Raw genomic sequence first — 27,576 nt, forward strand, 5'->3', positions numbered from 1 at the left:
TAAAAATTGATTGAAAAACATGCCATTGTGTGTACTTAGTTCAGGAAAGTAGTTGTTGTAGAGATGGATTATAAAAGCATTATAGCAAGAAAATAAAATCTGATAGCCTGCAATTTTTCCTTAAGTACATATATAATTTAATTTTAACTGAAATAAAGATGTGAAAGTTATCTTCAGAGAGTGTTGATAACAGTACACGGTAATGATGTTACTGATTAAGACAATTACAAATACTATTTTGAAAAATGTTCTTTTTAAAAAAGATTTTATTTATTTGAGGAGAGAGAGAGAGAGAGAGTGAGCACCGAGCAGTGGGGAGGGGCAGAGGGAGAAGCAGGGAGCCTGATGACGAACTCGATCCTGGGATCATGACCTCAGCTGAAGGCAGATGCTTAGCCAACTGAGCCATCCCGGTGCCTCTCCCCCCCATCTTTTGAAAATGTTCTGAAATTACTATTTAGTATGTTATAATGTCATCTCGCTTAGCTTATAATTAGTAAGATTCCCTTCTCCACCTATCCATAGATGGATGTTAGGTGAAATTTTCATTAATGTAATTATTCCAGTTTTTCCCTCTCCAGCTATTTGGAGGGTATTGGGAATAAACTAGAGACTTCATGTAACGCCCTTAGCATAGTGATGGGCCAAGGTTCAGTAAGTTATTCTGCCTCCCCTTTCTTTCTTCTCCCCTCTTTTTTTCCCTCCTCCTTTTCTTTCTTTTCTTCCTTCACCACTGCTCTTCCCCCTCCATTTCCTCCTTATTTCTTTTTATTACTACTGACATTAACCAAGCTTAGGCTGCCCACTTGAGATGTTCAGGTTCTATCTTCAAGAGTTCCCAAAATGTGAAAGAAGTTTCCCAGCAGCACACTGTGGGAAATTCACTATTGTAAATTGTTGTCCTAGTTTATCCCTCTTCTCTGCCCCCATGGGGAAAACAAAAAGGACAAGAGAGTTGAAGTTACTTCATACTGGGTCATACTCCATTCTGGGGCCCTGGTGGGTAGAGATCCAGTATAAAAACCCAAATGTTGCCCTCTATAGGTCCAAGTGGCTATAATATCTGGGTCAGAGATTCAAGTTCAATAAGAAATTAACATTCAAAGTGAGTGTCTTAGGATAGGTTCAAAAAGAGAGAATATCCTTCCTGAAATGTATAAGCTAAATTCCCCCTATTTGTGGTGCCAAGAAAATAGATATACAGACAATCCTCTAAGTCTTCTTCCTGTAATAGTCATATAAATATTCAGGGTTGGTGACATCAATATGCTTTTAGTTAACAGTCAACCTCTTTTCTGAAAGAAGTTTTCAGAGATTTTACGAGACCAGCTAGCATTTGGTCTGTTCTCAGGGCTTTGAACTGAACACACTTTTTAAAAAAAAGATTTTATTTATTTATCTATTTGTCAGAGACAGAAAGAGAGAGAGAGAGAGAGAGAGCACACAAGCAGGCAGAGTGGCAGACAGAGATGGAGAGAGAAGCAGGCTCCCTTCGAGCAAGGAGTCCAACGTGGGACTCGATCCCAGGACCCTGGGATCATGACCTGAGCCAAAGGCAGCAGCTTAACCAACTGAGCCACTCAGGCGTCCCTTAAACACAATTTTTGAAGTATCGCTTGGCTTTTTAGCTTCTATACTATTATTAGTTTCCATAACTAATATTTACCAGTTTAGAAATTCCAGGGGATGTGCTAGGGCCTTAGGATATAAATGTTTCAGATATGCTGAGACACTTAGATATAGGTGGCCCCAGATACAATATTCAGCAGTGATGTAGAGATCTGCATGAAGATTGGTTCTATAGTCACATGACTCCCAACTAGATTCCATGCCCAAGGATGGCTGCATGTCTTTTTCTAGGCTAGTAAAAGTCATTGTTGTCATATCCTGTAACTAAACACTGTCTGCTAATACAGTTAAGAAACTGATGAATTTTTTTGAAGGGGGAAGGGTTCTATTTCCTGTCTGGATCTCTAAACTGCAAGCTCTACAACTCAGTTGTGTCAAGGCCCCTGGAAGTGAACAGGGTGTGGGAAACTGAATCACTTTAACGGAACTCAGAAGACAATTTATAAATCAGACTGTTTCTAGGTGTCTGCATAATGAGAGAAGTAAAAGAGTAGAGGAGAAAAATGGAACTTCAGATTGGGACCTGCCTTTGATTCCTGGCTTTGCCCCTTGCTGTTCTGAGACCAAAATCCTTAGCCACCTTGAGAATCAGTCTTTTTTAAAGGTGACATGATAGCATAGTGTCTGGTATAGAGGAGGCACTCCATAAGGGATTGAGCGCTTATTACTAAGCCAGTTGGATACTCATATGAGAATACAGCATCTTTCACGAATCAAAACCTGCTTGAGAAACCTGAATACACTTGACCTCTGAACGACATGGGGTTGAAATGTGTAGGTCTGTTTAGAGTCTTTTTTTTTTTTTTTTTGGATAAATACACTACAGAACTATAATTGTATTTTCCTTTATAATTGTATTTTTATTTATAATTATATTTCATTATGGTTTTCATAATAACATTTTCTTCTCTCCAGCTTCCTTTATTGTAAGAACACAATAGATAACACATGTAACGTGCAAAGTGGGGGTTAATCGACTGTGTTCTCGCTAAGACTCCCAGTCATACAGTAGGCTATTAGAAGTTAAGTTTCTGGAGAGTCAAAAGTTATATGCAGATGACATGACAGTAGATTCTTATAATACATATAGACATGCTTGCTTAAAATCATTTTAAAATGGTAGTACAGGTGCCTGAGTAGCTCAGTTGGTTGAGCGACCGACTCCTGGTTTTCCACTAAGGTCATGATCTCGTGTGCTGTGGGATGGAGTCTTGCTTTGGGGTCCACGTTCAGTAGGGAGCCTGCTTGGGGATTCTAGCCTTCTGCCTCTCTCCCACATGCCTACACACATGCTCTCTCTCTCTCTGAAATGAATAAAATAAATCTTTAAAAAGTGATAGTAAATCATTGGAATACTTTCTGAAGTGGAGTGGAAAAATATTGTGGAATACTTTTCAGGAGACCGTGATAGTTTGCTGAATTGGTTTCCTGTGCAATAGAAATGGTGCTGCCCAACTGACCATAGGCATGGCCCATGTCAGGACATGTCTAGGTCATGGCTATGTCCTAGACAATGCCAGGACTCTGCTATGATTTCAGGGGCTTGAAGTCACATTGCTTAAACCAAGATCTTTGTCCCAAGTGCCCCAAATTCCTTAAGATGAGACATTCTTTTATGCATTGAAGACCTGGTTTGGTTAAGTCCTTTCAATGGCAAGTGTCTTTGGGCATGGTTGTATTTGCTTTGCTGTTGAAAACTTGCCATCATTGACCATCATTCACTGAAAAGATGAATTCACTGAAAAGATGAAAAGATGAATGGAAGGAAATGGGAGGGCATCTGAAAATAATGAAAGGTGGAAAGGCTTCATATAAGTATCTTTGCTACATTTACTTTAAAAAATTGAGGGATGCTTAGGAAGTGAGAAGGCCCCCCACATCCGAGAATATTCCATAAGTCTAGGACATTTCTGGAATAGTTTCCAAGTAATGACAAGTTATGCCTATGGTAACCTTACAAAGATGTTTATAGAAATGATTTCTTGCTATGATGACATTGTTTCCTCTTTATGTCAGTAGGCAATAACCCCAAGTATAAAATTGAAATGGAATTGTAAAGACTTTCCTTTTTCTTATTTTTGCCTCTATCAACTGATTTTTCCCCCACTGCAAGTGCTATTTCTACCATAGTAGAAACATGTAGGTGTAACAGAATGGAAAGAAGGATCTTACCAGTAAAATGGTTTTGAGTCCCCATCATTTTGCTTTGATTGATGATATGAAACCCTATAGTATCTCTTCTATAATCTTTTCTTTAAAATATTTTATTTATTTATTTGGCAGACAGATGTCACAAGTAGACAGAGAGGCAGGCAGAGAGAGAGAGAAGAGGAAGCAGACTCCCTGCTAAGCAGAGAGCCTGAGGCGGGGCTCAATCCCAAGACCCCAGGATCATGACAGGAGCTGAAGTCAGATGCTTTAACCCACTGAGCCACCCAGGTGCCCCATCTCTTCTATATTCTCTATCAGTGATCAGTAAGCTCTTTCTTGCAGTCAAAGTTTTATCAGACAGAGCCACACCCACTTATTTATGTATCGTCCGAGTACTTTAATGTTACAGTGACAGAACTGAATAGCTGCCACAACCCTATGGCCCTCAAAGCTTAAGGTATTTAGTATCTAGCTGTTTACCGAAACAATTTTTTGACTCCTCACTTATATGGTAAGGAAAACCTCTATGAATCTAAAAGTGAGTGTTTTACTCCCTGCTTATGCATTTCATGACTTATGACCTTTTCTATGAATTTGTTTCATTTATGGTGCTAGCTGGTTAAAGTACTCATCTTTTTCCATTATACTGAAAAGGAGTTCTTGTGCCAACTACATTCTACCTCAATACATCTGCTTTCGGTACATTTTTAATAGTTCGGAGCATTTAAAGTTATCTGCTTTGATACCTTGATTCTCTCTATGAGAACTCTCTTCAAATCTAACCTGAAATCTTCTTCCCACCTCTATTGCCCAGAAACTCTGTTCTCATAAGCTCACTTGTGTTAAAGGTCTATTCATGTTAGTGGGTATAATCTTCTGAGAACTTTACTTCATTCATTGTTTACATTAACGTCACTGTGGGAAATGTGAGATAAAAGATACAGTTCCAATTATTATAAGAAAATACAACAGAAGATAGGATACTTGCATTTCAAAAGAAGATTTTCAGAGAGAACAACTTAATCCAAAGAAGCTGTTGTAAAGAGGTGATTTCAGATGCCCTTGCTCGTTGCTGGGAAAGATGGCTCAAGGCAGGTGTATTTGGTTTCTGGGGCATTCAAATTATATCTCATCATTCTATCTAATTGCTTAGTATTCATGTGATGTGTATTCATGGGATGTATAGAGACCAGAGGACTGTAGAGTCTAGCTTGAAAACTAAAAAGTACTGACCACACTTACAATAGGAGAAAGATAGTTAGGAAAGACTCCTTGAAACATGATTTTTATGAAGTGAGCCATAGATGTAGAAGCTGAGAAACAAGAGTAGCCAGACAAACCAATGGGTTTCACGGCAGCTCAGAATTAGAATGTAATTCTTTTACTTTGAGGGTAGGAACTCAGTCTTACTCATTGTATTACACACCCTGAGCTCTGTGTCTGTCACATAGACAAACCAATGGGTTTCACGGCAGCTCAGAATTAGAATGTAATTCTTTTACTTTGAGGGTAGGAACTCAGTCTTACTCATTGTATTACACACCCTGAGCTCTGTGTCTGTCACATAGCAGGTATGGTTGTCGCCTATGGCCTGTCTCCCTGGCTTGCAGTAGATGGCCTTCTTTCTGTGTCCTCACAAGGCCTTGCACATTGCTGGTGTCTCTGTGTGTCCAAATTCCTCTTCGTATAAAGACACTAGTTAGATCGCGCTGGGGCTCACCCTATCGGCTTCACTGTAATCTTGGACTTCCAGTTCCAAAACACAAATGTCTGTTCTTAGGACTCAGAGCTCGGCCTGTGGCATTGTTAAGGCAGCCGTAGCAAACTAATTCACTGGAAAGAAGAGGAAGCGCAAGACGGGAGAATTCCTCTTACTTTTAATGCTCATCATTGCTTGCATTTCTGACCTCAGCCTGTGTCCCATCAAATTCCTCCCCTTTGGTCTGTCCTGGTGGCTGACAAATACTTTCATGCTTATTCTAATCCAACTGATGTATTAATGCTTCTGCTGGGTGAAATAAAACCAAAATAAAACCAAAACCATCTCTCAATCCAGAAAATCACCCCACAAAGCTAGAAGAGAAAGAAAACAATTTTGTTACTGAATAAGCATTGAACCAGAATGTGACACACACCACAGGCAATCTGCTAATAAACCGCGAAGACAGAACAAACTCTCACTCTTCTGTATAGCCCAGCAGATACCCCAGCCCAATGTGATGGCCAATTTTATGTGTCATTTTATGTGTCAACTTGACTGGGCCATGAGGTGCCCAGATACTTGGTAAAACATTATTCTGAGTGTTTCTGTAGATACATTTTTGGATGAGATTAACACTGAAATTGACAGACTGAGTAAAGCAGATTGTCTTGCCTAATGTGGATGGCCCCAACCAATCTGCTGAGGGACTGAACAAAACAAAAAGGCTGACCCTCCCTGAGGAAGAGAAGATTCTTTCTGCCTGATGCCTTTGAATCAGGACGTTGGCTTTTTTCTGCCTTGGACTCAGATGGAAACGTTGGTTCTTTCTGGATCTTGAGCCTGCTATCCTTTTGACTGAAACCCTGGGTCTCCAACAGGCTGAATCCCCACCCCCTGCAGATCCTGAGCCTGGTCAGCCTTCATAACTGCATGACCCAACTTCCTATAATAAGTCTCTTTGCGTGTGTGTGTGTGTGTGTGTGTGTGTGTGTGTGTAACCTATTGGTTTTGCTTCTCTGGAGAATGATGACTAATACATAGATGTTCTCAAAATAAACAATCACTAGTCCTCAAGGAAAAGCACTGACATCATTGTTTGGCCCACATAGTTCATCCTAAATTCACTTGGTCGTTGGGGTGACCATCATGTGAGCTAAGTGACTTCAACCAAAGGAAAATTAAACTCTTTACGACAAGAGATGGTCTTGCACATTGGGAGTGAGGTGTCCACTGAGGTTAGGCTCATCCCACAGAAACTGGGAGATAAGGATATTATCTTCCTTAATGTTTATATTTCAAAGAGTCGGTTCTCAGGTCCTTGAGCAAGACATCCCTGGGTCATAAAGTTGGCAAGAGGATTAGGAAGATTTAAAAAATATTTATATACATTTCAAGGAGAGGGAAACTTGCACATCTTCTAAAGTAAATGCTTTAAGGAAAGGGAGCAAGCATCGGGGGAGGCAGAGTCTTTTATATTCAACAAGGAAAATTAAGCATCTGATTTTAAATTTATATTTGTCCTCTGAACCTCCCATTCCTTCAAACTAATATTCTATTTTTCATCTTTCTTTCATTGTCACATGTCTCAAAAAGTTAATTTAATCCAGCCACCTCCCTTTTCTCACTACACACTATCTTCCTAATCTCATGAATCTAGCTTTTCTCTGACCCTCTGACCCCTCCCCATGGCCCATAATACCGCATTGACATTGCTCCAAAATCACTAATGGCTCTCTCTTTACCCTGTGGTCTTATCCTCAGTCCATGTGCTTATTTTGTCACTTAGTATTTTATACTGTAACTCCATCTTAAACATTCTTTTCCTCCCCTTGACTGTATTGTTTTATTTTTCTTTTCAATATCTCGAAGTATTTTCCACACATTTCCACCTTCCTCTCTCTTTCTTTCTGTCTCTGGGATTTTTTTAGTCCTCTATCACAGACAACTTCAACTGTGACCACAAGAATTACGCCTTCCACAAGGGCCTGAGTGGCTCATGTGGTTAAGCGTCTGCCTGCAGCCCAGGTCATGATCCCAGGGTCCTGGAGTCAGGCTGTCTGCTCGGCAGGGAGCCTGCTTCTCCCACTCCCTTTGCTCCTCCTCCTGCTTGTGCTCGCTCTCTTGCTCTTGCTTTCTCTCTCTCAAATAAATAAATAAATAAAATCTTTAAAAAAAAAAAATGATGCCTTCCGAATCATACTGTGGGTTCTGACTCATCTTGTGCTATACATATAAATATTCAGCTAAACTGCTAGAAATCCCAGGCAGCCAACTGACCAGTCATTATTGAGCACACATTATGTGCCAGGTCCTGGGAACACAGCAATAACAAAGCCTATATGGTCTCTGTCGTCATCTGTATGTAATCATGTAAGACACAATTGTTCTAATTAAATGATTTAATTGTCCACTATGAAAATGTTTTATTAAAATTAAATATGAAGTTCTCACGTATATTTACCTATTTTAAATGTAGTCTGTTTGTGAAGTTCTCTGAGATCTTTCCTGATTCAGCTCTATGTGACCACCTTTTTGGTAATCTTTCCAGGTTACCGCATGAGGTTTCTAGATCTCTTAGGTGCTCCCAAAATTCAGCCTTTCTAGTTCAAGTCAGCACTTTCTCTATGATACTGTACCTGTTTGCACATCTAACTCACCATTAGCTACATATTCCTAGAAGGAAGAATCATAATTATATTTTATCTCACAGGCTTGCCATTCAGGGATTTTCAGCTAAATAAGTGTTCAAGTTAAAAGAAAGAACGTGACATAAAGAAAAAAAGAAGTCTTGTGGAGCAGTTTTGTAATTAACACAAGTGAAATGATGAGAATTCCATATTCATGTAATACTTGGATTAAAAAAACCTTTAAAACTGAATAATTAACTTAATTAGTAATTTACCATCATTCAGCCATCAAATATCTATGGAGCAAATGATTCGCAGGCACCATTTTAGGTGATGAGACAGAATGAACAAAGCAGACGAGAGCTCTGGTTTTCTAGAGCATACTAAACTCCGCTACATGAGGCATTGTGCTTGCTTGTAAAGAAAACTCACAAAATGACGTGTGTATGTTTGATTCAGGCAAACCTGGAACTCATGTTTGGAAAGATGAGTGATATTTTCTATTTATTGTTATAAGAAGTGAACTTGTATGTTATTTCTTGAACCAAGTTTAGTATCTGGAAGTTTCTGAAACAGGAGTTATATTCACCTGGTAAAATGTCAGCTTCAACTTAGCAAAGGGTAATTTTCATTTTATGTTTCTTTGTTTTTGCTGTGGCAGCTTTTGTTAATGGCTATTTAGACCATAGGTGACCCATCGTGTCGTGTCCGTGTTTCTGCAAGATGGATCTCGGTGGCTTCTTTCAGAAACCAATTAACCCAATAATCTGTTGCCATGAACATGCTGTATAACCAACCACCCCAAAACTCAGTAGTTTAAAATAATAGCAACTTATGTTCATGAATCTGTGGGGTCAGCTAGGGTGACTCTGCCATATGTTTCCTATCCCTATGACCCAATCTGTTCCACATGTCTCTCATCCTTTTGGACCAGCCGGCTTCACTGTGGCCTGGTCTCCTCATGGGAGGGGCACTGAAGACATTCGTAAATATGGGAGTCCTCCTCAAGACAAGACTTAGAACTGGCACACTTCTATTTCTGTCTATATTCTTTTAGCCAAAAAAGTAAAGTGGCAAAGCTGAAATTTGAAGGACAGGGAAGAAACGTCCATTCTCAATGAAGAAAAGACCTATGTGTAGATGCTAGGAGAGTGAAGAATCGGGAACAGTAATAGTCTATCATAATAATCCTATGATTTCCTGTGGCAGAATAACAAATAGACATAGATGAGAAATTGCACTTGTGAAGCTAGTTATTTGGCTATTTTGAAGGATCTGGCTCCATGTGTGAGAGGGTCATTTTAGAAGCTTTGTTTAGAGGAATTAAAAAATTGATGACCATCTCACCTCTAAAGCAGTGTTTCTATAATTGTGATTAGTAAAATTATTGGGATATAAATCCCAATTATTAAAAAAAGAAAGTGGAAAATATCAGAACGGGTTGAATGAAGCATATTTTTAATGAAAACATTTAATAAGCATAAATAAACACATGTTTTAATGAAAACATTTGCTTCTGTTATGGATGCTTACCTACATGTATATTGAGTCATGATGTAAAATATTTTTCTTCCTATTGTGGTTAAAACAAAGTTTGGGAGAACCGTTGTTTTAATTTATTTTCTATTGACAGGGTGTTATTGGGCTTAAATACATATTACTTTTCCAAACTAGTCCTTTGGCAGGTAAAGTTACCTGTTTTGAAACTAAACTGCTTTTTTAGTGCTAGTTATTTCCTTTGTAAAGATGTCTAACGCAGGAGTACTTTTCTTTCAAATCCATCCACAATTAAGGCAGTTTTAATGGACATGTGTTTTTATATATATGCTGTTAACACCCATGACTGTGGTTACTGGTGGCCCATGTTTGAGATTTTTTTTAAAGTAATGGTTATATTTACTTTCTCTGTTTAGCTTGTTCACTGCTAGCTTCCTGATGCTGGTTTAGAATAAAAGCACCTCCCAGTTCCATGTATTAATACTATCTTGTTACCTTGTTTCAGAAAGATTTATTATCAGCTTATCTTTTCCAGATTTTAATATTTGCGTCACTTGCCTATGTGAAATGTGGCCTATTGGAGCACAGCAGTGGCTCTAGCCAGCAGCAGCCGTGCTGGGGACAGATGCAGTGGGTCCCCTTCCAAAGGCTGTTTCTTCTCCCAGTTCATCCACGCTTGTTGCCGGAGAAGGTAGGTCTCAATGCACTCAAAAGCCACAGCAAAAAGCAGGGACTAGCCTGGGGGTCTAGGGGATCTTTTATTGAGAGAATGCTGAAGACCATAAAAGTTGTCCGTGGTTTGGTACTTACTCATACATTAAAATTTACGATTATTTAATAGAAAAGTTAACAAGGTTTCACTTAGTTACTTAAAACCTGTGTTAGTAAGAGAAGCTAAAAAACTAGTTATATATCTTTAAATAGCTTGCTTTATGTGTGCTTTAAAAATGTTTCACGTTTATGAAAATTTCACCTATGGAAACCTAGGAGACTTAAAGTTGAAACATGATTTTTTATCTCCTCTTCTTGTAAATGAAGAAGGGCATTCCTTCTGTGTATGATGGCTAGTTTTAACATTATGAAAAGGAACTTCACAGAGATTTGTGCAGGTTTTAAAATTAAATTATTTGCTATTGTTATTGTATACTAAACTACAGAACTAAAATCTTATTTGCACAAATATTATTTGGTGGGAAAAATCCTGGCCCATTGTTGAATGACTTCACTCTTTAGTGTATTGTGTGTGTGTGTGTCTTTTTGTGTCTACATGCCATATATTAGATTGACTAGTTTAAGAATCTTTTAGTATGATGACTTAAATCTGATACATATTATCTTATGCAGGTCTACATAGCAGAAAATCTTTCAGGTATATTCTATTTACCTATTCATAATAGTGCTGGAAATGGTTTTTTCTCTTATCTGTCGGGCCATGTTGATAGGTAAGCAAACAAATGGGATTGGTCATGCTCCCTGTTTCTTCAAGATGGAAACAGATTGCTTCCAATGATGTTCCCCATCAAGACTCATGCCTTGAATAACATTAACATTAAATAACGTTAACATTATTTCTTTTGCCTCTTGACTCTTTCTCGCCTTTAAAATAAGTATTTTGGGGGTGCCTGTGTGGCTTAGTTGTTAAACAACTGCCTTAGTTGTTAGCTGGCCTAGTTGTTAAGCAACTGCCTTCAGCTCAGATCAAGATCCCAGGATCCTGGGATCGAGCCCCTTATTGGACTCCCTGCCCAGCCTGAAGCCTGCTTCTCCCTCTCCCACTTCCCCTGCTTGTATTCCCTCTCTTGCTGTGTCTCGCTCTCTTGTTTTATTAATAAATAAATAAATAAATAAAATCTTTTAAAAATACGATAAAATAAGTATTTTCCAGGGTGTCTGGATGGCTCAGTGATGCTGGGCTCCCTACTCAGTGGAGAGCCTGCTTCTCTCTTTTCCTCTGTTGCTGCCCTGCTTTTGCTCTTCTGCTGGCTCTTGCTCTATCACAAATAAATAAATAAAATCTCAAAAAAATAAAATAAGCGTTTTTAAAAAATATTTTAGTATTTTTTTCTTTTTATTATTTATTTATTTATTTATTTATTTTTTCCAATTTATTTATTTTCAGAAAAACAGTATTCATTATTTTTTCACCACACCCAGTGCTCCATGCAAGCCGTGCCCTCTATAATACCCACCACCTGGTACCCCAACCTCCCACCCCCCCGCCACTTCAAACCCCTCAGACATATTTTAGTATTTTAATAAGGAATACTGGGTAAATTACAGAGCTGCAAACATACTTTTAGAATAAAATTGTTATCAACTTTATTTCTAATTATATTTCTAAATTTATATAGAACAAAAACAGGATATGAATTCAGCTCAGAAATTCAGCAAAAATTTAATTTTAATATAATGTTAAAATGGATCAATAACTCATATAGAGAATTATACAAGCACAAAAAGCACAAATTGTATAATTTGTTACTTGTTATTCACCAATAGTTTTTTTGAGTTTCATTAAACTTTCGTTTAGAGCAATTCATAGACAATCCATTTAATTTTATTAAATAATTTTTTCTAGTTATGAAAGTGAAACATTCTCATAGTAGAAAACTTGGGATATGTAGAAATTAGGGAGAAGAAAGTAAAACTCACCTGTTATTTTGCCACCCAGGAAAAGTTTTGCTACAATTTGATATTATTTCTTTTATGTTGTTGTTTAATTTTAATTTTTTAAAAATTTTAATCTTACCGTCTCTGAATTAAGGATACTAAGCATTTGGAGTGTACCATTTCATAGGTATTTTCCATGCTTATACAAATATGTGTGTCTCTGTACATGGTATTTTAAAACATTTTGCAAATTTTTTTTTCTTACTTGACAAGATATCATTGACATCTTTCTATATCTGTATGTTAAAAAACCCAACTCAATTAATTAACATCTTATTTTCTTAAGATTCATTATTTATTTATTTATTTGAGAGGGAGAGAGAGAGAGAATGAGTGGGGGAAGGGGCAGAGCAACAAGCAGACTCCCTGTGGAGCAGGGACCCCACTGTGGGGCTTGATCCCTGGACCCTGGGATCATGACCTGAGCCAAAGGCAGATGCTTAACCATCTGAGCTACCCAGGTGCCCTAATTTAACATTTTATTAAACATACATCATGTCTACTGATGTGTGTGTCTGATAGAAGTTCAGACTATTTTAGTTTTTACTTCTGTTCCTGTTACAAAAACTACTGCTGGGTTGATCAACATAGGCATTTTAAACTTTAAAAAATACTGCTAGAGAAACTTGCCAAAATAAAAGATTAGCTGTACATTTTTTCATCTTGTCAAGATGTTACCAACCTGATAAAAACTGGAGGACATTGAGATAGTTGAGAATTTAAGTTACAGATTAACATTAACTGTTTTTTTGAAATACATATTTCTCATTTCAAAAATCTTTATATAACCAGCATTATTTGTGTCCTATAATCATAATTCTTTTTGATTTAAAATAAATCTTAATTTAGGGGGCGTCTGGGTGGCTCAATGGGTTAAAGCCTCTGTCTTCGGCTCAGGTCATGATCTCAGGGTCCTGGGTTCGAGCCCCACATCGGGCTCTCTGCTCAGCGAGGAGCCTGCTTCTTCCTCTCTCTCTGCCTGCCTCTCTGACTACTTGTGATCTCTCTGTCTCTGTCGGGTAAATAAATAAAATCTTTAAAAAAAAATAAATAAATGAATAAATCTTAATTTAGATAATATTACTCACAGTTGTTTCTTTTATTCTTCATCTCTTGTTAATTAGAAATTTTTGGTTTGGTTTAGTTTTTATACTGTTAGAGTATTTCCTAGAGTTTCTCAGAAGGTAGTTATAAATGCATATTTGTTATCTTTCTTTTGCCTTCCTATGACTACCATTTTGGCTGAATATAGAACTGTTGAGTTGCTATTTCCTGAAGAGTTTCTAAACTAATTTCACTGTCTTCTGGTTTCTAAAATTACAAATAAATCCTATGGTAGCCCAATCATCTTTCCTTCTTTGTTTTTTTAAAGCAGCATGTTGACATATAATTGATATGTAAAAAACTGTATACATTTAACACACATGACTTGAGAGTTTGGAGATATGCAAATATCTGTAATACTATCACCACAGTGAAAGAATTTCTAACTGGTTGGTTAAAACATTTTCTTTCTTATCTTTGGAATTACAGCTGGACTAAGTGCATGTGCCTTACTTTACTAGGGCCCCAGGGGGAACAGAAATGAGCTAATGAATTCCTCAGCTCACTGGTTCATTCATTCAAGCCTTTATTCATTTTTGTTCTTAGTGCATGTTCTAGACATTTTCCAGGCCCTGAGGCTATGGCAGTTACTAAAACAGCCCATTCCCTTATGACATACTAACCCCTCTTTGTTTTCTTTCATCTTGTTTCTTCCCTGTTTATCTCCCTTGTCCATTTCTGTTCCTTTCCTTCTGCCTGTAATAACCCTTTAGTATCCATCTTTTTTATATTGATTTAAATATATGTATATTCTTGTAAAGGTTTCCTGATACCTTTTACACATTTCCTTAACATGTCTATACCAATCCTCTCAGATGTTTATTTATTTGATAAACACTAGGCACAGGATGCTGTTGTAAACACTTGACGAATATTAACTCATTCCAGACTTATAACAGCCCAGGAACTACATTTCCTTTTTTTTTTTTTTTTTTTAACTTTTTTTACTTTTGTTTGCACAAGAAAACTGTAGCCCCAAGAGATTGGATAACCTGTCCAAAGGCAGAGAATGGGTGAATGGCCAGGCCTGCCTGGACTTGAACAGACCCAGTAGACACTAGAGGCCACACTCTTCAGCACTCAGCTCCAACTTCACAAATTCAAAACCCAACTCCTGATTTCTTTCTGCTCCTTGCTGTTCTCCAACCACCATCTTTTCCATCTCAGTCAGTGGGAGGCCCCCTTTCAAGCTGCTCAAACCAAAAGCCCTACTATTTCCCTGGAAAACTTCCTCCCACGCTCAGCCATGTGTAAATCCTGCCTGCTGTACCTTCAGAACATTTCCAAACTTGGCCACTCCTCTCCACACTCACCACTCCTGCTATGTTCAAATCATCATCTTCCCTCACCAGGGTATAGTGGCAGCTTCTCTCACCTTCGTCCTTACCCTCTGCCTCTGTTCTCAGCACAGCAGTCAGGGTGCACCTGTCAGAACTTGTCAGATCATGTTGTTGGGTTCAAAACCCACCAGGAACTTCCTTTTTCACTCAAAGGCAAAGCTAAAATTCTTACTGGGACCTGTAGGGCCCTACTCAGTGTAGTTTTGTACAGCATCCCTACTTTCCCCATCCCTTTTTCTCTGCTTTGCAGGCTCTGCTCCAACAACATTGACATGTTGTAATTTTGCAGACACACTAAAGCATGTTCCCATCTCAGGGCCTTTGAGCTGGCTGTCTCCTCTCTCCAGATTGCTCTTCCCCTACATATCCATGTGGTTAGCTCCTCAGTTCCTTCAGGTATTTCATTCAGAGTCAGCTTCTTATTTAAGTTTTCCATGGCTCCCTTATCCTGAGGTTCAGTCCTCTCCCCAAACATTGCAACTGTCTCTTCTCTGTTTTATTTTTTTCCCTTAGCAAACTCTACAACTTAACTTCTTATTTATTGTTCATGTTTATTGTCTGTGTCCCCCATGCACACTGGAATGTAGGTTCCTCAAGGGGTAAGAAGTTTAGTTGTGTCTATTCACCCCAGGACCTAGTGTCTAATGGAGCGAAGTCATTCACTCCATATTTGTGAAAAAGAATGAGTGAATTTCTCTTTCTTTGTATTGTAGCTTAGCATGTGTGATACTCTTCCATTTGAATCCCAGGGTCAATGATTTAATCTTTAGCTTTGATTATTCTCTTTTATAAATTCTTTATAGATACCTGATATCATTTCTTTTGGTTGTAAAACCTTTTCTGTCTGCTAATTTGATGTTCTTCTGTGTTTTTAGTAAATGTTTTTTTAAAGTTCTCACTTTTCTGCCTCTAGAGTAGCCGCCCACCTTTTCTAATTGACTTGACTCCTCTCGGTGCTGCTACTGCTATTTTCTTAAATGAATTGTGAACTCTGAGAGGTCTTATCAGGGGTGTACACATAGTTGGCAGGCAAGGCTGTCAAAGTCTCTTGGGTGGAAGCTTTTCTCTCACTGGCAAGGCTGTTTACAATACTTGCTTCCAGTTTGTAAATGGTATTTTAGAGGTATTTTTCCTCAAACTTGCTTTTAAAAAATGTGTCTCTTCATCAATTGCATTTCCATTTAAAGGAAGAACTATTTTATTGTATTATATATTTTTAAAGATTTTATATATTTATTTGAAAGAGAGTCAGAGAGAGCACGAGCAGGGGGAGCTGTAGAGGGAGAGAGAGAAGCAGACTCCCCTCTGAGAAAGGACTCCTCTCCCCAACATGGTCATGGGGTTCGATCCCAGAGTCAGATGCTTAACTGACTGAGCCACCCAGGTGCCCCTGCCAGAATTATTTTAAACTCGGTCCTCTGATTTTCAAAAGCTAATTTCTAGTCTTTTTATGGCTTCATTTCCAAATTCTTGAGATCCTAATTCTCATGACTTCCACAAGCAACTGATGTTTCTCAGCAAATATATATATATTTTTTTCAAAAAGAATACATGGGTAGAATGTTTTATGAACACTGGAATATAGTAAACCATCTTTCACAGTCCATAAGTACATTTCCTGTGTATAAAATTCTCTTGTTTCAAATTTTTCTCCTCATAGCTCTCTGTATACTTGAGGTCAGCCTTATTTTTGTTCCTGTGAAGGTACATTATTTTGGGGTTTTGGATTTATAGGAAGAAAACAAATTATATTTACTGTATTCTCAAGTTAAATTTTCAACTGTATTGATGGTGAATAAATGTATTACTTACCAGGTAACTTTAAATAGAGAAGAAAATGAGCTAACCCGGCAAATATCAGCCATCTTAGTTTCTCCAGAAACTCTGACAGGGACACACAGCCTCTGGCCACAATCTCATGCAGAGTGGGGTCTTGCTAGATTAGAAAGTTTAGGCGTGCTACACCTAAACTCTTTTAATGGGGCCTTGAAAACACTTTTGGAAGATTTCATTCTAAGCATTATTTTTCCATTTTAGGGCTGGTTAATAACATCCTGCTTTCTTGGTTCTGGAACCAAATGCAGGATCAGCAAGTTTCCGATCCCATCTATTTGGAGAGGGCAATTATGGTCTCTAAACAGACTTGAGGACTATTTACTGGATTCACACAGATTGTACGGCTTTTTCCTAGCATACTTTAAATCCTTTATCTCCTTTGAGCATCATAGACTCATTAGCTCAAGTGGTCTCATTGGGTGACAGTGTTTTTTTTATGACACTCAAAGGTCACATACTGGTCAAGCAAGAATCATCTGAAACTTTGAAAGTTTACCAAAAGTTTGAGTACAATAATTTATGTAGACCATACAATTTTTTATAACATTATCTAGGAGCAGTAGAATAATCATAAGACAACAATCTATTTGGATTAAAACAAAGTTTAGTTGCAATTTTAGGTCCATATTACTTTTAAATTCCCTCCCTCAAATCAGTCAGGGTATTATACACTTCAGAGATTTTCTTATAAAAAGCAAGTACAGAATATCCATGGAAAGTTCTAGAACAAAAAATGAAATCCTGAGTTATAATGTTTCATTTCTCTATCCCTCATTTTATATTATATGCTAACTACAAAGTCACCACCTAGAGGAAACACAGTTAGTGAAAAAATCTGAACAAGCCAACAAGGTATTGACATTCTGGCTTCTATCTGGATCAAGGACAGTTGTTTATTCTTAGTTTCCTTTAAGGTATCAAGTGGTCTTGGGCTTGAATTCCCCAGGAATTTAACTGCTCTGTTTCCTGCTAGGAAACTGCTTTTGCATTTCTATCTGGCTTTGTGTGTTTGGGTAAGGACATACCAGAAGGTTCTAAACTATTGCAGCTCCAGGACATTCTACTGTTGTTTACCTTGAATAACTGCCAGTTTCCTTGGGTTAAGAGATGGAAGCTCTTGATGTCTCCCTAAATGTACTTTGAAGCTCAGGTGACTTTCTCCTGTAGGGTTGTGACATGCTGAGAAATTCCTCATCTAGGCTTGTGTGGCTTCTGCCTCTCCCTGGTTCTGTTCACGTGGACAGCCGTGATTGCTGTTTTAAAAGTTATGACTTCGGAGGTGGGCCCGGTGGCACCCCAAGTCCCCAACCTCGCCTTCTCCGGAGCTCCACTGTAGGTGTTGGACGCCAAATACCAGGCCTGGGAGGCGTTCAGCAGCGCTACGATACTACCTCGCCGGCCCTACGAAGGCATGTGTGGTTCTCAAAAACTGGCATTCTGATGGGGGAGTTCGTGTGTTAAAGTTAACAGGTGATTTAGTTTGTTTGGTGCAAAGAACAGACCAAGCCCGAGTCCTCAAAAAGATTGAGAAATTCCACAGTCTACTAATGCGACTTCTGGGAACCAAGGAACCCTGCACTGTTGCCATGGAAACGGACTGAAGGGTTTGAAATGAAGATCCTCAAGTTCTTAGGAAGTAAATATCTTTTGATATTTGGAAGTAAATATCTTCCAAAAGTGTTGTGAAAGAGAATACTTCATGTAACTAAGTGGACTCTTCAGAAGCTGGGAGGTCATTTTTTGTACTTGTTTCTTAATGTTTACTTTAGAGAGCTAGAAATGTTTTCAGATAGAAAGCCTTTATTTATTTTTGGAACTTGAACACGAAATGCATCTGTGTTTGGAAACTTTTTGCAGTTTGATGTTGGGCAAAATACATAATTATTCTCTGACCAGTTTGTATCAATAATCTCAAAATGATGTATCAATAGAAAACAATTTTAAAAAAAACAAAACAAAACCAAATCCTATGACTTTCTCCTCTGTGCTCCATGATTACTTTTTCAAGGAGCCCTGTGGGTCCCCTTCCTTGACTTTATAATTGATTATTACAGCTGATAGCAAACGGAATGAGTTTCTCCTCTGCTTAACATCGTCTGTGAAACACTTTCCACACCATCCACAGAATAGATTCATATTCTTTACCTTTTCTGAAAGAATGGTGAGGAGGGAACCAATCCTCTCCTTGGCTTTGAAGCTAGATGCTCAAGTCAAGACTCTAGAATTAAACTAGGAAGGCAGGGAAAAAAGAAAAGAATCGGGGAAACCAGTCGGGAGGCTACTAATTTGACAGTGGTTAGTGGCTGGGACCATGAGAACTGGTCCGATTATGGATATATTTTCAATGAAGTGTCAAGATACTTACTGATGGATTAGCTATATTATTGAGTGTGAGAGAGAGTAGTCAATAATTACTTCAAGGTTTAGGACTGAGGATTTGTAAGAACGGAGTTGCCACTTTTTGAGATGTGTGGAAAGGAAAAGGAGCTGGATACATCTTGTGGAGAAGGCTGGAGGCTTTATATATAGTAAAGGGTGATATTCTCTAGACAGCAGGAAATGTTTGTCCAGAGTGTGGGATTGGGGGAGGTCATGGCTGGAGTTATTCATATGAGATTCCTCAGCATGTAGATTAGTTTAAGGCCAGAAAACTGTAAGAAATCACCTAGGGAGCAGACCTCAGTAGAGAAGAGAACCAAGGGCTAGCCTCAGGGCAAGTGAGTTGAAGAACTGGCAATGGAAACTGAAAAGAGTAGCCATTGAATTCAGAGCTGCAGAGGAAGGGATTGTTTCAAGGAGCATCTAGGGGGTCAAGCGAGAAGAAGCCTGAGAATTTAGCACTGGGGTTAGTAACCTAGGACAACAAGACTAAAAAACGGTTTGGGGCTCTTGGCCTTAGTGCCATCTTCTTGGAAACCTCTGCACCATGAAAGCCAAGCAGAGGAAGCAGCACAAGCACAGGCTGAAGTGTTAAAGAAGAAGATGGAGCCGAGGACCAAGTAAAGCTCTGGCTTGTACACCCGTGGAAGCCACAGGAGTAGAAATAAAGAAAGCCAGAAGCCAGCGACACTGGTACCAATTTGTGGACTGCATGCCTATTGTCTAGAATTTGATTCAGTGGACTCAGAACATCTATTGCCATCTGACCACAATGACCACCTTTGAGAGACGCATGTCACTCATACCAGAACAGTCCCTTTTGGTCCTTTGCCCTGGACCTGTGACTTTCTGGACTAATTCTCTTTTCATTTGTGCCTGAATGCAACACATGTACAATAAATCATCACTTCTACTGTCTTAGCTGAAAAAAAAAACAAAACCAAAACTGTTTTGGTGGAGTATTGACAAAAGTCTGTTAGAGCTAGAGCGTATTCAAAAGGCTAGTAGATGAATGAAAGACAAAGAGTGTAAATGACTCTTTCAAAGAGGTTTTGTTTTGTTTTCCTTTCTCATAAAGTGGAAGTAAAAGGGGATCTTCTGAAGATGTGAAATTAAAAGTAATTCTTTTTGAGGAATTTATTGTTTTTATGGAAGAGTACTACATATTTGAAGGGATTGGAGGAGAAGTGTTTTAAATTTATTAAAATATGCATTTTCATAGCTAGATATTTTATTTATTTTATTCCTCCATTTCCAGTTATGGGTACATTTAAATTTTTATGTAGTCTTGATCTAAACTGTTAGCTCAGAGGCAATGGGAGGAAATGAAAAAGAAGGCAGACTGAGACCATTCTAAGACTTATTGCTCTTTTCTAGCATTTCAACACAGTGCAGGTTGTTTACTGAGTGCCAGAAATTCCCATTCTTCTTCCAAATTCTCTCTCCTCTTCATATACACTTATACATACATATATATTTATACATACCATATATATACACATATACATATTTCAAAATATATTGAAAATTCCAGAATTTAGTTAAGAATTACAGAATCATATAGAAACAGAGGAGTTTTTTTAAAAAGATTTATTTATTTATTTTTAGTGAGACAAAGAAAGAGAGTGTACACTCCAGGGGAGGGAGGGACAGAGGAAGAGGGAGGAGAGAATCAGACTTGGGTTAGGGGGAAGGGTCTCAAACTCATGATCCTGAGATCCTGACCTGAGCCTAAATCAAGAAGCTCATGCTTAACTGACTAGGTTAGTTGACAGGTGCTGACAGGCACCCCCAAAGGGGATATTTTTAAATGAGCTCTCATGGAGCCTTGGGTTCTTTAATGGGCATGAGGAGGAAGAAGGTGCCATCTCTGTTTTAACCAGATTTTACTTTGGTTTTAAAATTGGGAATGAATGAAAAAAAAAAATTAAATGGGCTTCAGAGCTTTAAAAAAAAAAAAGAACTCCAGTGCCATGCCCACAGCACACACTCAGCCATCTTTTCCCTGTGCCACATCATATCTTTACCACAGACTTTGGTCTGTGTATTTAAAAGCCTTAATAACTGAGACCACAATATCACACTTCATTAATAGATACCACTTTTCAAGAGATCTTTTGTTCTTATATGAAAGTTCAAAGTTTAATGAAAATAATTTATCTGAATTGATCCTTTCTGCTGTGGGAAAAAAATTAATAAAAAAAGAATGGAGAGAAGAATAGATCCTTTCTGCCACGGAAAGAAAATTGGATTAACAAAAAAGAAACTAGTAATTGAGACCTCAGGTCATATTCTACTTTCAGTGGTTTCATGAATGAAAGCTCAAATTCTTGCCAGTATAATTACACTAACAAAACATGTCGTATCTTTCTTATAAGCAATAATGTTTACATTGTAGATGCAAAAATGTTAAATGAAGTAATGCTTGGAATATATGTATAAGTGCTTTGCAAACTAGAAGTAAATGTATGTAAGCTTCTTTCCGTTACAGTTAATTAGAAAATAAGAAATATCTTATATGTTATCAAGTACAAAAGCATGCACTAGCAGATATTATTGTGTACAAGAGATATATTTAAAATATTTCACTTTTCCTCTTGAACATATTTGAATTCTAAAATCTCTGGCAATTTATATGTAACCTTTAGAATATAAACTTTCCCCACAAGACATTCTTTTGAACAAAGACTATTGTTCAAACAAATATTGGATTTGCTTGAAATTTCCATAGATTGAAGCATATGAAAAATTCATCATTTGACCTTCTCTAACCAAAAAAAGTGTCAGTTTCATGTATTTCAATCTAATAATTCAACTTTTTATTTCTAGCACCATTATCCAACGAGGAGATGTTAAAAAGTTATTGAACTGATCTATGGAACTAAACTTAGGAATAAAAGCTCTTTCTAAATTAACAATTTTCAGCAAGAAGTAATAGGGAGTATGCTAGAAGTGAAAAGAATCAAATTTTCAATGATTCTCTCTTCTCTCTTTTTTTCCTCCCGGATTTCTGGAATAGGTATATGGAAGTAAAAGAAGGAACCCAAACTTGATTATGGATTTTAAAAAAAGATTCCTCAATACACAAAGGAAGAAATAAACTGATAGAAAACCCTCAGGAACAATGTCTTTTTGCCACAATATAATTAATATTTCCTGTGTGAAAAGCAGCAGGTCGAATGATGTCCGTGCTTCCCTGTATAGTTTAATGGTGCTCATAATTCTGACCACACTCATTGGCAATCTGATAGTCATTATTTCCATATCACACTTCAAGCAACTTCATACCCCAACTAATTGGCTCATTCATTCCATGGCCACCGTGGACTTTCTGCTGGGGTGCCTGGTCATGCCCTATAGCATGGTCAGATCTGTTGAGCATGGCTGGTACTTTGGAGAAGTCTTCTGTAAAATTCACACCAGCACCGACATTATGCTGAGCTCAGCCTCCATTTTCCACTTGTCCTTCATTTCCATTGACCGCTACTATGCTGTGTGTGATCCATTGAGATACAAAGCCAAAATCAGTATCTTGGTTATCTTTGCAATGATCTTCATCAGTTGGAGTGTTCCTGCTCTTTTTGCATTTGGAATGATTTTTCTGGAGCTAAACTTCAAAGGAGCTGAAGAGATGTATTATAAATACATTCACTGCATAGGGGGTTGCTCCGTCTTCTTTAGCAAAACATCTGGGGTACTGGCCTTTATGACTTCTTTCTATATACCTGGATCTATTATGTTGTGTGTCTATTCCAGAATATATTTCATAGCTCAGAGACAGGCAAAATCAATTCATGATGCAAATCAGAAGTTTCAAATTGGATTGGAAGAAAAAAATGGAATGTTACAAAGCAAAGAAAGGAAAGCTGCAAAGACTTTAGGGATTGTGATGGGAGTTTTCCTAATATGCTGGTGTCCTTTCTTTGTCTGCATGGTCACGGATCCTTTCTTGGACTATAGCATTCCATCCACATTGAATGATGCATTGATTTGGTTTGGATACTTGAACTCTATGTTCAATCCAATGGTTTATGCTTTTTTATATCCTTGGTTCAGAAAAGCACTGAAGTTGATTCTATTTGGTAAAATTTTCCAAAAAGATTCGTGTAGGTATAAACTATTTTTAGAATCACATCCATAGAATTATTATATTTACTGCTTACTGTTTTGCAAAACAAGTGGCGATCATATTTATGACCACAACATAATCAACCACATGGACCAATTGCAGGGTTTTTATCAATTATTTGAGCCAAAGAATATATAATAAGATAGGATTCTTACATTTTGCTTCCTGTTTGAGATGCAATAGATGTAATCTTTGCCATTCTTACTATCCACACTGAAGCTTTGCGAGTCCAGAATTAGAGGCTCTACATGAAAGAATTTTCCAGGTCTTGCATGAACTGCCATGAAATTGCCAGAAATACCTTACTCATCTGTTCAGGGAATGCATTTGGGAATGCAAATTAGAATGACTTTGTCATTCATTTTCTTGACTATAAATGCCTTTTTGTAAAATCAAAGAAAGTACACATTAAATGTTATTGAATAATAGTTTATACATGATTTGCCATTTTTCATGAATCCTTATTAATATATATTCCAATTTTTAAATATCTTAATTCTCCTCTTTTTATAATAGGTTTTCTTGATTTCAGAAAAGTTGCAAAAAAATCAGAAAATAAAGAAAAAAATAAAAATAAAAAATCATACAGAAATGAAAATAAAGATATCACTCATAGCTTATCTCCTGAAAGAACTATATCATTTAAAATTCTTAAAAACATAATATTTTGGTGACTGTATAATGTTACATTGTATGAGTCTACAAAGATTCCCCCCCACACCCCCAAAATGTGGGGCTTGAACTCATGGACCTGAGATCAAGGCTGGACCTAAAATCAAGACTTAGATATTTAACTGACTGAGCCAACCAGGGACCCTCAAAGATTTTTTTTTAAAACCGTTTCCCTATTGTTGACCACTTAGATTTCAATTTCTTTTTTTTTTTATGATAGAAATTAAACCAAATTTCTGTCTGTTACTTGCTATTGAAGGTTATAAAAGTGTCTGGAAGGATTTTACCATAGTTCAAGGTTGTGCCTGGTATGATAGGACTCAAAATACAAGCTCTATGAAGTAAAACAGAATCACTTGTTGGACTCCAGGCTGCACCAAAAGAGAAGCAGCCATCAGGGATGAACACGAGGTTTAATCAGAATAGACATGCCATACGTATGAAGATGGCATATACAAAAAGACACAGAGGAGCAAATGGTGCTTTCAAGTAAGATTCCCGATTATAAGCATTGATTTCCAGTTGTACTGCTTCTCATACAGACTTCATGCAGTCTGTTCCATATTGAGTAGCCCTAGTAATTTGGATTTATTTATTTAATAACAATGACTTAGGTTCATGAGTAGATTAAGTTAAGGCAGCTAATTTTAAATGAAATTACAGAGCAACTTCCTGCATCCAAGTTTCTGTTCACAGACTGGATGATCTCTGAGGATATGTTAAATCCTTCCATTGCTCACGGTCTTGTTTCAGGACTGTGTATAATGTTTTAACTATCGGACTAGATTTTTGTTCTGGGACATTTACTTTTTCATTTAATTTAAAGTAAGACAAATTGTTGCTAATTACTTCTAGTGTCAAAAACTACCTTGACTTTTTTTCACCCATCAGATCACTTCGTCAGATTTTAAAAAATGAACAAAAGGGGTGCCTGCGTGGCCCAGTCGGTTAATCATTTGACTTAGGCTCAAGTCATGATCCCAGAGTCCTGGGATTGAGACCCCCGTGTTGGGCTCCCTGCTCAGCTGGGAGTCTGCTTTTCCCTCTCCCTCTGCTCCTCCCCCTGTTCATGCTCTCTCTTTGAGAGAGTGTTTGCTCACTCTCTCAAATAAATCAATAAATTTTTTTTTAAAAAAAGGAGCATAAGTATTTAGACAGCTTTCTGTACCTTACAGCAAGTTTCTGTGGTGTTCTTCATTTGCTCCCACATGTTCCTCTCAAAATTATTCACAGACATTCTGTTCTTTTGTGTATGTGTGTTTTACCTATTGTGAGTAAATCTTTTTAAAAACACTATTTTCTATGTAACCATTATTGCTGGCATACATACAATAAAATTTATTTTAACTCCCCAGTTGATTTGTTTGGACTTTCATTTCATGTAGTTATATTTTCCTCAAACAATGCTAAGTTTTATCTTCTTTCCAATAATTGATTCTTATTTATATTTTCTGCTGTACCGTATTAGTCAGAATTTCTAGAACAACATCGATAGTGGTGATAAGAGTCATCCTTGTCTTACATCTATTTTAGATTACTATTCAGGTTTTACTATTGATTCCAAATTTTTCTTGGGACAAGTTCATGACTCAGATAATTTTACGTTTTTTTAACTCAATACTGCAGCCCTATAGCCTATCTTTTTTGGTAACTTCTGTTTTTAATACAATAAGAGATAACCCATAACCCACTTTCTTAGCACAATAAAAAGACAGGCTCACTTTTTCTTTCTATATTCCCAGCTTCGCTCTAGCTTCCATCCCCTCATGCAGAAAGTATTTTTCCCTTTTGGTTGTCCAGAGTTCACATCCAATTAGTTTTTGAGAAATTTTCCACTCTGCCTATTGGAACTGTAGTGAGAAGATAGACCCCTGCTTGTCCCCTTAACTAAATAGACAAGTGGGTAAGCCATGCAAACATTTCCAGAAAGTCTTTCTTTAGAATTTGAATCTTTAGCAGAGGGGAAAGACAGTGATCTTTAGCAGAATCATTAGCAGAAAACAATGAAGACATGTGGAGTTCCATTCCATCCATGTGGTAAGGTCATGACCAGACTGCTCTTGGTGTTATTGGGGTTCATGCTTACCAGACTCCAGGGCTGCTTCATGGTCTGTCCATTTCCAAGCTAAATTCTCCAGTCTCTCAGGTATTCCATGAATCCTAGATAGTATTCTAATAAATTCTCTTTGAGAATAATTTTTAGTTGAATCCATGGAAAGGACCTTAACTTGATACACTGTATTATGGTAAATGCCAGGAAAGTGATTGCAATGACATGACATTCTTTACCAAATTCAGACAACTTCCAATCAAAACAGTCTCATTTTCCACTTACTCCCTCTCAAAGGACAGATTTGTATAAAATACCACTCAGGAAGCGATAAAGATAGATGCATTAGCAAAGAAGTTTGTTGGAACTGACTTGTTAATAGTAATTATAAAGCCATCATAAGACATCAGTAAACTGGAAGGTCCATCCCCATTTTTAACTGCACTCTTGAACTCAATAATCCAGTCTTTAAAGAGTCATAAATTCTTGTCAAAAGCACAAGGCAAACCATATGAACTCTAATCCATTGTAGATTCTGGTGAGTCACAGTTTCTGTTTAGTTGTACATTGTCAACAAGAGCTTATACTTTAACTTCAATGTGTAGATAAATGAAGAATAATTTGTTTTTAAGTCTAACAGACTATAAAATGTACTAACAAAACAACTCTCCAGAGAGATATTTTGAACGCTGCATTGAAATAATCTAGATGATGTAAGAATCAGATTGAAGTATTTTTTCAGATAAGGTATATATGCATTTTCCAAAGTGTTTCAATACAGGTTATTGAGTATATGGCCAGCAGTAAAAAGTATTCAAAGAAAATAAATTTATCTTTGACAAGTCCTGACCTTCTTTTCCACATTCCTCCTCTTTCTAAAACCCCTTTCCCAAGTCTTTAAGCTCCCAGTAAATTTACACTACTTCAACATTTTAACTTGGTTGAGGCTGGTTCTCCTGTGAAGTCATATCATCATCAGCATCTAATTTGTTTCTGTCTTTGACTTTTCCTGGAAGAGAGAAATCTATGAATCATACAAATTGAAAGTTTTTAGCATATTTATCAACTTAAGTGACTTAGAAGCTTAAAGTGAAGCCACTCACAATGGTTTATCAATGGCAAACCTTCCTCTCCATAAATATACAAGTCAGATAAATAATAACTGAGATAGAGGATAAACTCTAAGATCTGTTTATTGGTCAGTGTTTTCACAATGTGTTATGTTAGAAAGTAGTGTCTCTCAACCCTGGCTGCTGCTGGGGAGCAATAATATAAATATAAATTATGTGGATATTCAGGTTCTATGCCAAGAAAATGATCTGTGTAAAGAGGGAAAGCTTAGCTGCCGGACACCCTGGGTTTGAATTCTGGCACCATATTTATCTAATAATGTTTGGACAAAGTTACTTAAAAACTCTAAGCCTTAGTTCACTCACTTACAAATGAGAACAATATTACCCATCTCACTGGACTGTTAATTATTAGATGAGAGAAACCATCTAGCATGGAAACTTGCACATAAAAGAAAAAAAACACTTAGCAAATATACAATATTAGTATTACTCCTTGTCATTTTATTGGCATATGCTATGGTGGTACTCACTCAGAATATGCTCAGGCAGAGAAGTTGACAGAGAGGCAAACATTACATACTGGATTGTTTTTTCTTTTAAGGTGGTGCAGAATTATATCATCCTCTTTCCTAATGAATTTCAAAGTTACAATTATGCAAAAGAATAGCAGAAGATTTAAGGCAAGGTCTACACAGAAGGCTATTGAACCTGGGGCCA

General features: G+C 37.4%; 2 protein-coding genes across 3 annotated transcripts in view; both read left to right on the plus strand.

The window, feature by feature from the left end:
- LOC122899074 (trace amine-associated receptor 2) overlaps positions 1–27,576 on the plus strand; it is a 47,092-nt gene that overhangs the window by 762 nt on the left and 18,754 nt on the right. Inside the window, exon 2 of one of the 2 annotated variants that reach the window (XM_044236742.1) lies at positions 10,142–10,297. In XM_044236742.1, the coding sequence (XP_044092677.1) occupies positions 10,232–10,297 (66 nt within the window). In that variant the 5' untranslated portion in view covers positions 10,142–10,231. Of the gene's footprint in view, positions 1–10,127; positions 10,298–27,576 lie in introns of both variants that reach the window. The other variant, XM_044236749.1, reaches the window with a different exon arrangement.
- On the plus strand, positions 10,213–23,374 carry TAAR1 (trace amine associated receptor 1). The gene is made up of 2 exons (XM_044236753.1): positions 10,213–10,297; positions 21,955–23,374. The coding sequence occupies exon 2, from the start codon at positions 22,060–22,062 to the stop codon at positions 23,074–23,076; it is 1,017 nt and encodes a 338-aa protein (XP_044092688.1). The 5' UTR covers positions 10,213–10,297; positions 21,955–22,059; the 3' UTR covers positions 23,077–23,374.

The sequence above is a fragment of the Neovison vison genome, chromosome 1 (genome assembly GCF_020171115.1).
Source record: "Neovison vison isolate M4711 chromosome 1, ASM_NN_V1, whole genome shotgun sequence".
In the NCBI taxonomy this organism is placed as follows: Eukaryota; Metazoa; Chordata; class Mammalia; order Carnivora; family Mustelidae; genus Neogale; species Neogale vison.